Below are 18691 nucleotides of genomic sequence, written 5' to 3'. Positions count from 1 at the left end.
CCACCTGCTTTCATTTCCCCAGCATAGGAGAAACATTGGGTTGTTTAGAGATGCCACAATGGCTCCTGCACCAATCTCCCTTCCTGGTCCCACCAATGGAGTCATGGCTACAGTAAGGGGATTTGGTGGAGGCAGTTCCTGGGTGCCTCAATGGCCCATAGGAGCTACTGACAGCAAGCACAGTTTAGGGCAGTCTTCAGGCTGTTTTAATTTATGCCAGGGAACTAGCTTGGCACTTAGCTAGCACATGATACCTTCTCATTCCTCCTCCTGAAAAGCATTGAGACCATAACGTATTAAAATCATTCCTATACCAGGTACGTGAAAGAGTTTTATCCTGAGGACAGTGGCAGTTGAGAACCCTCTGGATCTTGCAAGTTTGATCTGTAACTAAATAAAGGTTCCTGTGGAGCCCTGCCTCTGCACCTGACAAGATTCACCTTACAAAGTAGTGGGAAAAGTGATATATCTGAGAAACCATGTGATTCAGATATGTGTGGGGGCAGAGTTAACCTTTGACTGTAAAGCCTCAAGTGTTTGTAAAGTTCATGTAGGGAATCTCAAAGTAAGGCTTGCATTATTTTATTTGCATTCATATTCAACAAAAATTACATGTCAAATTTGTAAAGACACTTAAATCTGGACATAAATAGAATTGCTTGGTTACCAGTGTTACATTCATTGGTCTGGTTCAACTGGATTGCACTGTAGTGATAACTGGGGCCTTCTGAGCCTAACTGAGAGAAAGTGGATAAAAGTTTATAAAGTATCACAATAAATTAACAATTAATGTGGATGGACAAAGGTTCAAAAGGGAATCAGATTAAATTAATCTAAACAAAAAGGCCTACTGATATAATTCAAGAACTGTGTTAAGATCATATCTGGTAATCAAGAAAAGTGTGGGACCAGAAATTAATGAACCAATATTGGTGTGTTGGAAGTGAGGCCTAACAGAATAATGAGGGGGTGGGCTATTCTGCTCATTACTACTTTTGGGATTCCTCAAAAAGATTTTTTTGGGAAAGCTAGAAATGAGTGAAAGATGAAAAACACAGGAAGAAGCAAGCTTCTCCATCATTTCTGACCACCCATGGTCTCCTAGGACTACGAGATCCACTGTGACATAATTGGGTCTTTTTCATCCTAATCTTGAGAGATGTCCTGACCAGAGACAGAGACCCAGATGTCATTCCCACCAGTTCTGGCTAAATTCCAAACAGCATCTGGGGTGTGAAACTTTGTCACTTCCTCCCATATGTCCTTTTTCCTTCCCTACCATATTTTTGACTCTTTCCTAGCCTTCTTCCTTTGCATTCTGTTTAATAAGAGTTAGGGTTGCCAACTTTTTAATTACACAAAACCAAACACCCTGGCTCCGCCCCTTCCTTGAGGCCATGCCCCGGCCCCACCCCTACTCCGAGGCCCTGCCCCCCCCAGGCACTACATTCCCCCTCCCTAGGTGGCTCGCTTTCCCCCACCCTCACTCACTGTCACTGGCTGTGGTGTGGGAGGGGGTGAGAGCTCTGTCTGGGGGTGCAGACTCTGGGGTGGGGCTAGGGATGAGGGGTTCAGGGTGCGGGGGGGCTGTGGGTTGAGGCAGGGGTTTGGGGTGCAGGAGGGGGCTCCAGGCTGGGGGGTGGGGCAGAGGGGTTCAGGGTCCATGAGGGGGCTCTGGTCTGGAGCAAGGGGTTGGGGTGCAGGGGAGGTGAGGGTTCTATCTGGGGGTGCAGGCTCTGGGGATGAGGCGGTTGGGATGCAGGAGGGGGCTATGGGTTGGGCAGGGTTCAGGGCTGGGGTAGGAGCTCGGTGTTGGGGCTTGGGCTTACCTCAGGTGGCTTCCAGTTAGCTGCACAGTGGGGTGACTAAGGCAGGCTTCATGCCTGTCCTGACTCCACACTGCACCCCGGAAGCGGCCAGCAGGTCCAACTCCTAGGCAGAGGCATGGCAGGCGGCTCTGCGCAATGCTCTCACCCACAGGCACCGCCCCCATAGCTCCCATTGGCCGTGGTTCCCAGCCAACGGGAGTACGGAGCCAGTGCTTGGGGCGGGGGCAGTGCATGGAGCCCCGTGGCCTCCCACCTAGGAGCCGGACCTGCTGGCCGCTTCTGGGGTGCAGCACAGAGCCAGGCCAGGTAGGAACTAGCCTGCCTTAGCTCCTCAGCACTGCCAACCGGACTTTTAACAGCCCAGTCAGCAGTGCTGACCAGAGTCACAAGGGTCCCTTTTTGACGTGTGTTCCAAAAACCAGACACCTCGTCACCCTAATAAGAGGCTGGGTTAGCCAGCCTAAACTGCAACAAACCCAAAGAGACAGTTAAAAGCAATGTCCTAAACAGCCCAGCACTGGTACAAGTTTGCCAGGTCTTGGAGTGGCTGATAGTGTGCCTTGCCTGAATTTTTTCAGCAGTAAGATTACAAGGAAAAGTGAGCACCAAAATCAGAAGCTGCATTTTCTGTCTGCTGTTTTCTTCTTTCCCCGTTTGTATGCGGTTGTCTTGTTTTGTTTTCTAGGAAATGGGATTGGATGTTAACAGCGACAACAGCTGCTCCAGCCCATCTCAACTAAATTTCTCTTTCCCAAAAAAGGACCATTATCACCATCTTTAATACCATCTAAAAGACTGTCAGACAAGCAGTTTTTCTTTATGAAAATGTTCTACAGTTAAAGGGAAAGGGAACAAAGGATATTATTAAAATATAAGCTTTATTACTTTGTTACAAATTCAAATGCTTTAACTTCTTTTTGTATATTTGGTAACAGGTTTAAAAGATTTTAAAAAATCTCTTTGCCATGGTACTAAGCAGATTGAGGTGACTGAATTCCAAGCCTGAACTTTATTTAAAATTGTTTAATACTGGACAATAACAGGGTCATGTTAACACCACTAAGTCTTTGGGCCCATATATTCCATCAAAATTAATACAAGTCTACACCTTTGAGATTGCCTTTTAAAGTTGTTGTGTGTGTTCTAACTGCCCCCCAAATTCACCAGTTGTCATATTGCTGCTTTAATGAGTTATAGTTCAGTAATGTTTATTTTAATGCTCTTTGCTTGAAGGGATAAAATCTCAAAACCTTTTGCAAGAACTACAGCATCAACGTCCATCACAATAGAACGAAAATTCCTTTACATGAATCGTGCTGTAATTATTTGGGTATCAGCAAATTACTCCCATGAGAGCTGTGTGAAAACAAAGAACATCTCCATTATACCCAGCAAGGCAGGTACAGTGCCTCTAATATGGTTCATTATTTGTATTACCATAGCATCTAAGATGCAATAGTTTGGCTAAAACTACAGTATAATTTTATTAAAGTATGGATTTATTTGCTAAATTGTAACTCTTAGTATAAACTTCTTACCACCAAATCAAATAGTTAAACCATAATTTGGACCTCTGGGGTGAAATCCCCACTCTAGTGATGTTAATGTGGGAAGGATTTCACACCTGGAGTGTTTGCGAGACTGTAAAGGAGCAATATCCAGAAACATATACATCAATACACACACACTACGTAGGCTTTTATTTTGTTTGCTGGCTTTCTGAAGGGGGGGGGCTGGTTCAGCAGCCTGTGTTTAAGGAAATCTATATAGTTAGAATCTCTGTGTGTTCTCAGTCCTTTTCCAGGTTTTGGTCTGTTTCTTGGACCACTAAGGGTATGTCTACACTTTAAAAAAGGGGGGGGGGGCCTGGGGCGGAGGGTGTGTGTGTGCAAGCCATGGCAGTGAGTCTGAGGTCAGATCTACAGACTCTGGCTTGCAGTGCTTACACTACAGTGCTTAAAAATAGCAGTGTAGACATTCTCGCTCAGGCTTAGAGACCCACCCTGCTTGCTGGGTTTCAGACCCCCAGTGGGAACATCTAGACTGCTATTTGTAATGTAGTGCCTGCACAAGTCTGTAGACCCAGGTTCTGAGTCTCGCTACAGTGGCTTATTTTTGGGGGAGGGGGCAGTGTAGATCTACCCATTGGGTAAGACCAAGTCTGATTCAGGTTTGAGCTCAAGTCCCCCTTCCATCCACACACAAATCAGTCTGACTTGGATCAGCAAACACCCAGGACCTGGGTCCTACGACCCTGCTATAGGGCTCGGTCAGAGCCAGTGTCCTACTGTGACTGTAGTCCAAGCCCTGCCATTTTGCAATGTGGACACTGCTCAAGCCATAGACCCAAGTCAGTCAGTCTGTGTAGTGCAGTATGGCCACATTAGCACAGCTGAGACCTGGGCCGAGCAATTGTAAGCCCAGGTTTACAGTGCAGTGTGCATGCTCGGGTGTAGCCTTGGAAACCAAGCCTGGGTCCCACAGACCTGGATTTACAATGCAGTGTAGACATACTTAAGTTAGTTACACAATAATTTTATATAAAAGGATACCACCTGGTTACAAATGAGATATCAAGTCCTGTTCTTCCGATTAGGTATTTATAGTGAATTCACCATGGTATCCAACTATTGCTCTAATCCTCAAGTGCTGCCCAAAGACATGGGCTCTTCTAGGAGACATGGGATTGGAGGTGGAAGGGAGAACAGAGTCCTCACTACTGCAGCACCCTACCACTCCACAGCTGCTACTCTAGCCTCTGTTGGGGGCCTTTGGCCACCTTACATGTGTTAGGTTATGTCTACACTTTGAGCTGGAGGTGTGATTCTCAGTTCGAGGAGACACCCATGATAGCTCTCAATGAGCTAGCACACTAAAAATAGACTGTAGCCCTGACAGTGAGAGTGGTGGGAGGTGCTGCCAGTCAGAGATGCTAGATATGTAGTCTGGGCAGCTAACCCTTCCCATCACTTGCACTACTGCAACTACATTCTATTTTTAGTGTGCTAGCTAGCTCAGCTACTTCTCCTGGAGCTGGAATCACACCCTCAGCTCCAAGTGTAGCCATAACCTTAGAGAAAAAGAAATTGTACTTGAAATTACACCACTGACATACCCATAAAATACAGAAGTAATTAGAGTTCAGGATAGTCTTTTTAAACAGCATTATTGCTGGTGCTGTAGACGTTCTGATTTGAGGATTGTGCCACTCATGCTGACTTTGAATGGTGTCTGATACCATCAATTCTCATTGAAATCAACAGGACTACCTGCAGAGAAAGATCTTACCCTCGCTGAGTAAATGTGCCAGAACTGGGCCTTTGTCTCATACTGCAAAATTTTACTAATGAATTCTTTCTGGATTTTGAAGATTTAAAATCAACATATTTAGTACTGAACAAACAGAAGGGAGAAAAAAATTGTATTTATCATTGGTTTCCTGCTGTGTGTGTGTGTGTGTTTACGGCTTCTGCATTGTTTATTTTAGAGAAGTGTGCTATACACTCCATAAGTGCTCACCAGTTATCAAACAAATTAATAATTAAGTGGGACGCACCAAAAAAGTCTATGCAATATGAACTGCAATATAAAGAAGCACGTCCAACATCCTCACAGTGGATATTGGTGAGTATATGAAGATAGATATCAATTTAAAAGATTCAGCTGAATATTATTGGTTCTACGATACACAGCACTGTTCTGACAAGACCAAAAAATACTCCCTGTTAACCACCATTTAAATTCTGTTAAGATGTCCCAGGCTGTGGGACAGATCCTGAGCTAGTGTCAATCAGAATAGCTCTGTTGACATTAATGAAGCCATGGTAAATTACATCAGCTGAGGCTCTGACCCTACATTGTTAATGGCTAATTTCAGCTTGACAAAAAAGTGCCAAATGTTGCACCCTCTGCTCATGCTTAAACCCCACCTCTTAGACACACATTACATTTTTAAACTGGTGTTCAAGAAATCAGATACACAAGGCATTTTCAGTGCCAGTGCAAAAGCTAGCTTAGCATTTTGAGCATTCACAACTCTTATCAAAAATCAATCTCAAAAGTTGCACATGTGGCTTGAGGGCTTTGAATGTATTACCTCACCTCTTCCATGTGCCTCAGCTTCAACCCCAAAGAAAGTGGAAAGTCTCTAACTCTTTCCATGATTCTGTATTTTCCCCCAAATCAACTTTATTAATAGAAATATGTTACAAAACAAAATATTGTCTCCTAAAAATGCTTCTGCTCACTGTCGTAGCACTAGAGCAAGAGCTAGCCACCTAATTGCTTTTATTCATAATTATCGCAAATATTTTCATGGCAATAAAAATTATAATGGAGAGCAGTAAGGAGACTTTTAGGCCCAAATTTTCAAAAGTCCATCTCTGCCAACTATGTACATTGCCTATGTGATCACTGTAATTGTACTACTATTAACTGCATACACAAATTAGCATTGAGGCACTAAGTATGTGCATGCAGTTTTGAAAATTTTTGAGCCCAATGTGCATTTCTAATACTTCATTTTATCTCATTTTCTAGCTCTTTTGAGCTCCTAAATGAGGCCCCAACTCAGTAAAGCTCCTAAGCTTGTGCTTAAATCCATCCTTGGTCACAAAAGTACTTAAGCTTATGCTTCACTTTCAGTACATGCTTGAGTCCCATTGAAGTCAATGGGACATAAGCACGAGCTTAACTTTAAACATGTGCTTAAGTACCCTTCTTGAATGAGGATACTTTCCTGAAATGGGACCATAGTACATGCCTTGAGTATCTAATGGTTCTCAAAGTGCTTAGGTGCGTAAGTCCCAGACTTATGCGCCACTGCAATCCCCAAAACCCCCACCAAACCCCCTAGGTGTCTACACTCACTCAAGTACCCTAGGTGCCTATGTCTCTGACTCTGAGCAAACACAATGTTACCTCACTCGAGGTGTCTGAATGCCTAGCTCCTGTCTATGCCCCAGACCGATCCGCAAAGCGGGGGAAGATAGGTGCTCCTCCTTAGTCATGCGCAGGGCCCAATCCAATAGGCATGCTCAGATGCTGCCTACTGGATCAGATCCCATTCAATATCTGGCATCCTGTTGGAGCTGGGAAACTGGATCCTGGGACCTTCCAGGTGGATGACCTCACCACTGAACTATACAGTCATTCACTTTCTCTCTCTCTTGCCCAATGATTGTTCCACTATGAATAAATACTTAAGTAGTCATTGGGCCAGAAAGAGAGCAAATGAATGTTTCTATAATTTAGGGTCCAGTCCCCCTGTTCCAATGACTAGTTAGTTATACACAGTAGAACACTTTCACCAGAAGAAAGTAAGAAACACTATGTCAGAATATCCCATACCTCAGTGGGTAGAGCATTTTCCTGAGAGGTGGGAGAACCCTGTTCAAATCCTCTGCCCCACTCAGGCAGAGGGAAAAATGGAACCTGAAATGCCCACATCCCAGGTGAGTGATCTAACCATTGGACACTACTGCCTCCAGCCATTTTGTAAGGAACAAGTCAGGCTTCTAACTCTGTCCCAGAACAAATGACTAAGACACCTAAGCCACCTGATTCCAGGAGAGCCGTTCCCGTTCATGGATTACTGGCAGAGATAGGTGTCTCCCTGCAGCCTCTGAGAGAGAGATGGAGCTTAGGACACTGCCCTCTTAATGGCATCTCCCATTGGCTAGCTTAAGCGGCTCCCTGCCTTCTGTGCTGGCTTTCGTGGCTTGCATTCTAAGGCACTTCTCTTCCCCGTTTGTTATACAGGGAGCCCAGGTGCCTGATTCAGGCTTTTGTGGATCACAGTGTTGTTCTTGTGATTTTCTAAGTGCCTAAAAGTTAGGTGCCATGATGTTTAGCATTGCAATACCTACATCTCTTTGTGGATCTGGGCCTTAGTGACTCCTGTATGTTGGTGAGTACCCTTAACTTCCCTGGAAATTAAAGAATTGGGCCCTTAGAAAGGAGAGCAATGATTACAGAGTATAAAATTATTAAAAGGGAACTTTAGTTTAATGATGCCAAATATTGTTTAAAATTTGTTTGTTTGCAGGTGCCCACAGCAAACGATGCTGTCAATGTGACTGTCTCCGATTTAAACAGTACATCTTCATATGTTATTCATCTCAGATGCTTACCCAGTGAGGATCACCACTGCGTTTGTGTTTGGAGTAAAGAGATTTTAGTCCCTCATAGTATGTGGCATTTCATTTGGTTGTTCTGGTGATTGGTATAAATCAGTTGTTGTTGCATAAAGTTATGTAATATTTATAGATTGGAAAATATTAAAATCAAATTATGAGACTGGGTTTCCCCATCCTTCTCTTCTTTAGAGCTGATTGACAAGCCAACAATTTCAGCAAATGAAACCATAGAAATCTCTCCAGGAAGAATAAATGTTTTTCTTCAGTGGCAGGTAATGTATTTGTTATTATGATGGATATAGCAAAAAAGTTAATCATTTTGAGTGACACAGGGGATTTAGTTCATTATATTGAAATGTCAGCAAATATTCTTATGCAAGTAAAACTATATTTGAGTATTGCGATCTTGTGCACCTTTGCATCAGCAATTCCTAGCACTATATATATAAATTTGTACAGTCATGGTCTTAGAGAAGAGTGAGCAAAACCCCTTTGTAAACTTACAAAATGATTGACGCAGCAACATCTGAACTCTGGACATTGGCTTAAATGAAGTATCTTTCCATTCTACACTAAGTATTTGTAGGAGCTGGATTCTCAAGTCTCTCTCTCACAATCACCCTCACACTTCACCTTGAAAGATTCCTTTAGGCAGAGACACCTGAGGCCGTAGAGCTAAAAGACTCTCTTTGTCTCACATATTCATAAGGTGTCATCTTATTCTCAAATGGAACTACAGCTTTTGAAGGAGCTCCACTCTAGGAATTCTGAAAGCAACTTCCAAGTTTATTTATTCAAAAATCTAGATACAGCATAGGTTATGAGGCTTTTGCTGACAAAAAAATGTCTATTCACCATGCAGAGTGCTGCATATTCACCATAATGCCATTAAAACTTCAGAAGTTGAAATCTGGAAGTGTCCCTTCTTCCATAATGGACATCATGATCATCAATTGACAGACTACTGTACATCAGCCATTTTTGCTGAATTAATGATGTGAAGGTTTCCTGACAAAATTAGCACATAAAAAGTGTGAGGGAAGTAAATCCGACAACCTTGAGTTCACTGCCAGGGGGCTAGCAGGACATTTTGATGACCAAGGAGCTATTATAGACTTCAAGGCCTGTGGTCTTCATGTCAAGACTCTCTATCTAAAACCAGAGGGAAAAAGAGGGCTTCCAATTCTAAATCAAAGGGGGCTGTCATGAGTGAAGCCAAGAGACCAAGTGAGAATCAACAAAGACACCCATATCTGTATGTGAAGTGATCTATCAAAAGGGACATTTTGCAGCAATCTGCTGAAAAAAAAGAAACTTCTTAGGATGAAGCTAAACTAGAAATAAAATTATTCCTCTTACAGTAATGTTGTAAATTGTACATACTAATTCCAATATCAAACTGAAGGAAGAAATCATCTTTAGACTGAGAGCTTGAGTTAGAGCTTATGTAATTGTTTCATCTGATCCCATCTTCTATAAAATTGAAGGCCTTTTGTGCACTTTAGTCCCATTCAACTCAACTGGGATGCACTTAAGTGCATGCTTAAGTGCTTTCCTGACTTGGAGCCTAATGACTTTAAAGATGCACAATAGTGTAAGAGTAGCTGGGATGTGCTTCTGAGTCTTTAATAATTATAAAATGTTAAGAAAAAAAATGCACTCTCCTGCCACGGCTATTTACACAGCATTGGAGCAGAGACCAGTTTGTAACACAAGACTATAGTATCTAGTACTAGTATCTGGATGCTTAAGATGCATTTGCCTTGGTCAGCGCTCACCTTGTTCTTTTGGAGGATTGCTCTGCTCTTTTACCATACTAAACAAACTTAATATCAGTAGGCAAGGACACCTTTCTGCTGTAGCAGTTTAATTACCAGTCCCCTCCTCCTCACAAGATAATTCAAAATGCCCTATCGAACCTAGGGGATTAAGATTTTCAAAGGCATACATGGCAGTTAAGCACCTAACTCTCACTGACTTTCAGGCTCCTAATAATTAGGGGCACATTCTGAGTGCCGCGTACAAAGTGTTTTAGTGGCTTCATCCTCATTAGCGTTTATTGGATTTGCACAGGTAAGAACCCAATTCATCATCATCATCACCACCACTCCCATAATCGCATTGGTCATTGGGGCACCATCACTGATAATCAATCAACCTATTATCTCCATCCCTGATGATTGTGTGTCAGTGCTTGAGTCTCTGCGACGTCCATTCCTGTCTATTCTTTTATGTTGTCAATCCATCTCTTCTTCTCTCTACCTCTTCTTCTCTTCCCCTCTACAGTCCCTTGGAGGATGATCTTGGCTATAGGCCAGATGATCTTGTTACATGGCTGTACCACTTCAGCTTGCGCTTCTTCATGGTCGTCAGGAGGTCTTCATATGACCCAGCGCATTGGGTGATGATATTGCAGACCTCTTACCTAGTGATGTGGTCAAAGTACAAGATGCCCAGGATCACCTAGTGATGTGGTCAAAGTACAAGATGCCCAGGATTTTATGGAAGTCTCTCATCTCTGCTATCTGTATTTTCCATTCAAGTTCTGCTGTAAGGGTCCATGTCTCACACGTATACAGAAAAATTGAGATGACCAGTGCATGCAGCAGTTTCAGTTTGGATTCCAGGAAGATGTTCTTATTTTTCCAAATTGGCTTTAGCTTTCCCACTGCTGCTGCTGCTTGCGCAGTTCTTGCCAGAATTTCTGCCTTTGATCCTTCATCAGTGATGATTGCCCCCAAATACTTGAACTGTTTCACTATCTCCAGCTCTTGTCCACCAACAGTGATATGTGATCCCGTCACGTTTGTTTGTCATCAGCTTGGTTTTCTCTGCACTGATTTCCATAACATATTTTGCAGAACCCAATTAAGCAAAGCATTTAAGCACACGATTATGTGCTATATATTTAAATAATTTCAGTCCCAAGAACATGCTTAAGTGCTTTGTTGAATCATTTCCTAAATCCGCAATCACAGCACTAAATTTATCTCCTTTTGACAATCAATGTGCAAAGACAGGGAAGATTTGTTTATACATAATTTTATGTGTGTTTTGTGGCTTGCAATTTTTTGTAACTGTTCTAATTTTATTAAGAAGGGGATTGATATCTGATTGTTCAGTACTAATCTTTTTCTATTAGATAACACAAAGCAGGAATGCCATTGGATACTATGTTAATATTGAAAGAATACCCAACAGTTGCAATGATCGACCCGAACGCATCAACGTAACCGAGAGAAGAGTGCATCTGAATCTCTCCATGGCTTATTATCGGTTTAATATTTCTGCCTATAATGAAGCAGGAGAATCTCCACAGATCACTTATGTTGTCCCAGATTTCACCGCAACAGGTACTTTATCACTTATTCCAGATAGGTGAAGAAACATTCTTTTGTGAGCAATGTTGCCTTGTGATAGCAACAGTTTGGGAATGATTGTTCCTCTTTATTTTTTTCTTTAAACCTGCACCAGATTAAGGACTCATATGAAAACTGGCCAAAAAGAGCAGTTTTATGGAGCTCTATCAGAACACGTTATGTCACATGGTACTATCTATTATGAAGATTAAAGTTACTCGTATCAAATTAATGCCTGTAGGAGGAATTCAAACTGAATTCTGTGTGAGCTGATCCAAACCAAGAAATCTGAAAAATAATCTTGAAACCTGAGAGAACAGCTACATTTATTACAGCTAGGCCATTGGATTAACCACTAGCAGACTAATTTTACTGTGCATTACAAACACTGTAGTATGAAGTGGTTATAGCTGTATATGACCTGTCAGGTGCATATTTACAATTAAAAGTCATCATGATCTACTGCTACTCCATTCAGTCTTTATCTTATGTCATCTTCTGGCAAGCTGCATGTGCGCACAAATTTCCAACATGAAACTAATACGATGGTAAGAACAAAATTAAGAGAGGATGGGGAGGTCCTTCCAAAAATTAGAAGGCTTCTAAGAAATCCAGGAAATATAACTGCCACAGTACAATTTCCATGCTTTGTTAGACACTTGCTTGTATATCTCCATTCATAGTTAAAATCAATGTTCCCATGGACTGGTACCTATAGTACATTGTATTATAAATGTAATGGGTATTGTAAAGGTCAATGTTTGTCAAGTGCTTTATAGATTAAATATGTCACAAATGCTAATTGTAATTATATATTATCTCATATCATGATGACTGTGACCTCTTTCCCTCTGGCCTCCTCCCATATTGCCACTTTCCAATCCATACAAAATGCAGCTGCCAAGAATCTCTTCCTGCCCTGTTACTCTGACCATGACATCCTGTCTCATTGTCCACCAGATCATATTCAAGATTTTTGTCCTTACCTTCAAGACACTGCACAACTCTACTTCTCCCTGTCTTTATGGGTTGTCTCTTAATCCCCTCCCCACCTTCTCTTCTCCATCAACAGTGCAAGATTTAAGCACCCAGTTGCTCATTTCTCCCACAAATATATCTGCACTGTCTTCTATGCGACCCAAACTCATAGAAGGAACACTCAGAACTTAACCTCAAGACCACTCCTCTCCCCTTCTCTCTCCTAAACATTCTCTCTTTTCTGATGCCTATTAAAAAAACAAAATAACCAGTGGTGATTAGGTTTAGTGACATCTGGTTTATTAAAACTTTCAAATGGTCTAGAACCTTCTGTTGTGCAATAATTACCTTTTGTAGCTACACCTTTGTTTTCTATTACCCTTCTTGTCCTTTCCTACCCATTCCTCCTTTTGTTTGCCATATTCAATCATTGAATCTTATTCCAAACAAGATTTTAAGCACCTCAGGGAAAGGCCATGTCTTCCTATATTTTTGGGCAATGCTAAGTGTACAGGACCTGCTACAGTGGGACTAGCATTTTTTGACTGATCATATCAAAGTTATAATTAGTATTGTGACAAAGTCAGTCCTGAGAGGTATACCAGAATGGTGGAGGGCAGATATATCAGCCCTAGAATGGTAGAGGCCTGTTCTCTATGAGCTTAACAAGGGTTACCTCAGGTTAACTAGACACACTTGAGGCCAGTTAAGGGCTCACAGTGACATTTAAAAAAACCCTCCTGGTGAGAGAGGGGAGGGGAGATAAGATGCTGATTGGAAAAAGGCTTCTCCTGAGTGGAAGGCTGCGCTCCTTCCGATAGCAACCATGCTAATGGACTGTTAGGGGAAGGACTGCACCCAGAGGCCAGCATAACAATGGAACACCCCAGAGAGAGGGTATGAAAAGATATTCCCCTTTTTGTGTTATGAACTTGTTTCTTTTAAAACAAACAGAATGAAGTATTTCTTCACATAATGCACAGACAACTTTATCAGAGGATGTTATGAAGACCAAGACTATAACAGGGTTCAATTCTGAGTAGTTTGCTGTAAGACTTTCTAATTTGAGTGTAGTTATTGTAATATTATTATTGAAATATTAGGACAATGTATTGTTGTAAGGTAGAATTTCCTATGGCCTGATACTGTGTGTGAGTAATAATCAGCATCTGGGTACCTCTATCAGTCTCCAGATGATGTGTCTGCAGTTAATGTTTCATATCTTCTCCTTTCCACCCACCACCAGAATTTTCCAATTAGTCCTGAACACAATTCTTCCCCTTCCTCCAACGTCATTGTCACCTTAGCAAATCTCTCTTCTGGTTTCTCTTATTCTTGACTTATTTAGTTCTAACCATAATTTTCCTCTACCTTTCCCTGCCACTGAGGAATATAGTATCCACCACTTCAATCTTTTCTGACTAATCCTACTGATAGTCAATGGTTTACCAAGTCTGCCCACTTAAGCGTCATGATTTTCCTTAGACAGTTATTTTCAACTCTAGCCATAGTTTCATCCTTTGTTTTCCCTAATGTGCCTAAGGTCTTGCGCATCAATAAAAGCATTACTGTGATGATATAGGCATTCAGTTTGTTTCCCATGACGTTTTCTTAGACCTGGTCTACACTATGGGGTTAGATCAAATTTAGCCACATTAGGTTGATTTAAAAATGAATGCATCCACACAACCAACCCCGTTCCATCGACCTAAAGAGCTCTTAAAATCGACTTCTGTACTCCTCCCCGGTGAGGGGAGTAGTGCTAAAATTGACTTTGCTGGGTCAAATTTGGGGTAATGTGGATGCAAACTGACGGTATTGGCCTCTGGGAGCTATCGCAGAGTGCGCCATTGTGACTGCTTTGGACATCACTTTGAACTCCGATGCACTAGCCAGGTACACAGGAAAAGCTCCGGGAACTTTTGAAATTCATTTACTGCTTGGTCAGCATGGCAAACTCAGCAGCACAAGTGACAATGCAGTCCCCCCAGAATCATAGAATGTTTCTCCCCCTACCATCTCCGTCCGTGAGGTTATTGCAGATTAGAAGGCGAAAAAAAACGCACTCGCAATGACATGTTTTCCAAGCTCATGCAGTCCTCCCGCACTGATAGGGCACAGCTTAATGCATGGAGGCATTCAGTGGCAGAGGCCAGGAAAGAATTAAGTGACCGCGAAGAATGGAGGCAGGACGCGATGCTGAGGGTAATGGGGGAGCAAATGGGCATGATGAAGCATCTGTTGGGGGAGCAAATGGACATGATGAAGCATCTGTTGGAACTGCAGGAAAGCCAACAAGAGCACAGACCCCTGCTGCATCCACTGTATAACCGCCTGCCCTCCTCCCTATGTTCCATAGCCTCCTCACTCAGACGCTCAAGAATGCGGTGGGGGAGGCTCCGGGCACCCAGCTACTCCACTCCAGAGGATGGCCCAAGCAACAGAAGGCTGTCATTCAAACAGTTTGATTTTTAGTGTGGCTCCAATAAGCAATGTGGCCTTCTTCTTCCCTCCTCCCCCACCCCACCCAAGCTACCTTGTCCGTTCTCTCTTTTTTAAAAAAAAATTAATAAAGAATGCATGGTTTCAAAACAATAGTTACTTTATTTCAAAGGGGAGAGGGTGGTTGGCTTACAGGGAATTTAAATCAACAAAGGTGGCAGGTTTGCATCAAGGAGAAACACACACAACTGTCACACCGAAGCCTGGCCAGTCATGAAACTGGTTTTCAAAGCCTCTCTGATGCGCAGTGTGTCTTGCTGTGCTCTTCTAATCGCCCTTGTGTCTGGCGTGAAATAATTGTCTGCCATTGCTTTCATGGAGGGAGGAGCGACTGACGACATGTACCCAAAACTACCCGCAACAATGTTTTTGCCCCATCAGGCAATGGGAGCTCAACCCAGAATTCCAATGGGCAGTGGAGACTGAAGGAACTATGGGATAGCTACCCACAGTGCACTGCTCCGTAAGTCGATGCTAGCCACGGTAGTGAGGATTCACTCTGCTGACTTAATGCGCTTAGTGTGGACATACGCAACTGACTGTATAAAATCGATTTCTAAAAATTGACTTCTATAAAAATCGACCTAATTTCATAATGTAGACATACCCTTGGATCAAGTTCTCCTCAGCTAGTTTTGTCACTCTTTCATTCTTCCTTATAGCCACTCTCCTACTGTTTTTCAGATAGAAGATGAAATGGAGGTCTCTATCAACCACAACATTCCCTGATGTATAAATTGCCCATCTTCCTTCTTAGTGTCAGCCAGTTAGTTTTGCCAATTTTGATTATTAACGACTACACTATCTAGTGTTCATTGGGAATTTTTAGATTTTTAGCAAAGCACTAGACTGGCTTGAAACTATTTTATAAACTATATTGTTACTAGTGATTAGAGTTCATTAAGCCTTACTACTCCCAGGGTCTCCATGACTTGCCACAGGATGCTGACTTCACAGTGAATTTTTTTTTAAATATTTGCTTTCCTATTTATTGATCTATACAATATTTTGCTTTTCCCTCAGTTTTGCCTGAACAAATCACTGCCATACCACAGGGAAACAACACTGTTGTCACCTGGACTCCAGAATACATTCCAAAGTGTTTTGTGGTTGATTGGGGCACTGGTAAAGAAGATATGCACATGAAAATAATAACTAAGCCCATGGGAAATTTCACACTAGGTAACAATTCAACTTTCTTTCATGGATTGTCCAGTTATTTTATGGGAAACATGCCTCTGTCTTGTGGTTTTTAAAACTGCAAGTGAAAGAAAGACGAAGATCCTTCCTCATACTTCTACTCTTCTTTGTTCTGTGTATATAGGGAAAAAAAATATTGAAGTACATGGGAGTTTCAGTCCTCCCTGGGAAGCCTACTGGTCATGGTCAGTGAAGAAATGCAGCTATAAAAACACAGACTGTTTGTGCTATTCCCCTCCCCCAAATCCAGGATAGAGACTTATATAGTGCAGGCTAACAGCATGACAATGGTGACAACATTTTGCCCTCCTAGGTAAACTTCATTACATGACAGACAGCTGTGTCACAGGCTGCCCAGTAGATGACATTCCATCCCTTTCCCCATAACTTGTCCTTGTAAAGTTGCAATAACAAAACAAAGCTTGTTATGCAGCATATCTGAGTTATGTGCAAAGTGCTTCTGTTCAGGAACATTTTACAGGACTTGCATTCTGTATATTGATGAGATCATACAAGTGACTCTGGCAAAGATCAATCAGGATTAATGTCAATGTACATTGGAAACATTTGATCTGAGGGTCACAATTGAAATGTTATCAATAATTCATCCACTGTTTTCATGGATCCTCTTAATATATGTGCACCCCAGTTTAAGTTCCCAGACAGAAAAAACAAAATCCATGCTTGAGCCAAGAGGCCTTCAAGCTATTTCACTTTCCTGCTTTCCACCCTGTAGCTCCATCTGTGCAACAGAAGCAGACTAGAAACCAATTTGGCATACTTTACAAACAAGGTTGTATATTAATATTTGTCATTTTAATTATGAAAAAATCCAATATACAGGTTGTATGAGGGTGGTCTAGGAAGCCCCCTGGAGAATGTGTACATTTGGACTCTTAACATGAAGACCTGAAATTTGTTAGACTATATTTGGGGGGGCTATACAGAAAATCTGAAAGTTCCCTCCCCTTACCTGTTCAGCAAATACTGATTCTAACTTGATTGTTTTCCAGACCATTTACAACCATATAAATTGTACAAAATAATGGTGCATGCATCTGACATATGTGAATGTGAAAGTTTCATGAGACATGAGAGGACATTTGGAGTGACCCACTTCTACTCAGTTCAAGGAGGTATTTCCTAGAAAATCTTCATTCCCCCCCCTCGCCCCGTTTGTTCCCCTCCACTTTTTCTCCTATTTCTCCACCATCAGTAATAAGGGAGCTCCACCATAACATCTTTGCTGGGATGACCTAACATAACACTACTATCCACTCAGTCATGCCCCTAACTCCAAGCTGTGATGTGCTGGCTTTGTGTGTGAGTGAATGTGATGTTGCTTGCTAGTGATGGGTCCACAGAGATGATGGGGTAACTATTACTATTCATGGCAGAGATGTTTAAGGCAATGGAGCAGGGGGTTTGTCCCTTCTTGCAGTGTGTGATTTGTGGCCAGATTCTGATACCTTTACCCACACTGACTAGCACCTTCCTAGGTGAGTAGCCATTCATGCCAATGTGACTATGGTGAGTAAGGGTATCCTTAGAAATTGTATCTGTAGCAGATGGATGATATGTGTCTACCTTCTTTGGTATTGTTTTAAGCAGGACTCAGCCTCCCACTGTATGTAATTGTTCTCTTTCCTTTCTCTGCCATTAGTTATCTGTGTGTCAGTCTGCAAATTGGGGAGATGCTTCCCATTCAGCGGTCAATTTCTATGTATGGATTAGCATGCTGCACATTGGATTACAGACAATAATTATCTGTATGATTTGAATTATTTATTTTTAAATGACCTGATGCTTAAGTTCCTAGGACAGGTCCAGCTACTGTGAAAATTTCAAATATCATGAAGCATTCCGCTATTGTGAAATGGACTGAAGTACCTGCAGAAGACTGTTTGGGCTTCCTCCAGGGATACAGAATCAACTACACAGACACAATGAAGAATCTCTCTCTGGGTAGGTCACTATGTCACATCATCATAAGACAAGACCAACATTTCCCACATAGAGCAGTAGCAATCAGACATAACTGTTGCCTACAAATTACAAGTGTTGAGCGACTTAATACCTTTAAACCATACATAGAACTTTATTCACCTTTGATTTCAGTGGCAGTTGAGTCTATCAGCAGATCAACTGCAAGTGAACATTTTAATATTCTAACTGGTTTAGACTATCCAAAGACTTCTAATGATTACAGGGTATGTTCTCAGTTTATTATGAAATGTATCTTTAAAGATTAAGCATCAGCATCACCACAGGAAGCCAAAATTCAGATCAATTTAGGCCATGAAAGAAACACTCAACATATTTTGAATTCAGAAAAATGTTCAAAGGTTCACAGAATTACCCTCCAGTTCAATACAATTTGTTTTAGTTTACAAGTGATCAAGTTGCTGTTAAAGCTTCAGCCATTTTCATGACACTAGGTTTTAGTGTCATGGCCAAATAAAAGCTTCAAAGATGCTTAAAACTCCTGCTGCTAAAAATATAGTAGCAATTTCTGTTAAACACTGAAAGGAAGGATATGCTGTCAGCAGGTTTACCACTTAGCTTAAGTTATTGTGACAATTCACACTATTTCTGTGTTGTATTATGACTCAGCCCATCTTGTTTCTGAAGATCTCTACTGGGGGGTCAAAGATAATGCATGATTCTTATTTGCTGCTTATTAGAC

At 41.8% G+C, this 18691-nt stretch overlaps 1 protein-coding gene across 1 annotated transcript in view; it reads left to right on the top strand.

Annotated features, from left to right (window-relative positions):
- The window catches only part of LOC117878759 (interleukin-6 receptor subunit beta-like), a 45122-nt gene that overhangs the window by 11271 nt on the left and 15160 nt on the right, over window positions 1–18691 (top strand). Inside the window, exons 4-11 of the mRNA XM_034773192.1 lie at window positions 3063–3229; window positions 5317–5453; window positions 7876–8017; window positions 8156–8238; window positions 11109–11319; window positions 15829–15987; window positions 17019–17141; window positions 17818–17970. Of these exons, the coding sequence (XP_034629083.1) occupies window positions 3063–3229; window positions 5317–5453; window positions 7876–8017; window positions 8156–8238; window positions 11109–11319; window positions 15829–15987; window positions 17019–17141; window positions 17818–17970 (1175 nt within the window). The remainder of the gene's footprint in view (window positions 1–3062; window positions 3230–5316; window positions 5454–7875; window positions 8018–8155; window positions 8239–11108; window positions 11320–15828; window positions 15988–17018; window positions 17142–17817; window positions 17971–18691) is intronic.

Source organism: Trachemys scripta, chromosome 6, assembly GCF_013100865.1.
Source record: "Trachemys scripta elegans isolate TJP31775 chromosome 6, CAS_Tse_1.0, whole genome shotgun sequence".
Lineage (NCBI taxonomy): Eukaryota > Metazoa > Chordata > Testudines > Emydidae > Trachemys > Trachemys scripta.
Note: the sequence above shows the minus strand (reverse complement) of the source record. Positions and strands in the feature narration are given on the sequence as shown.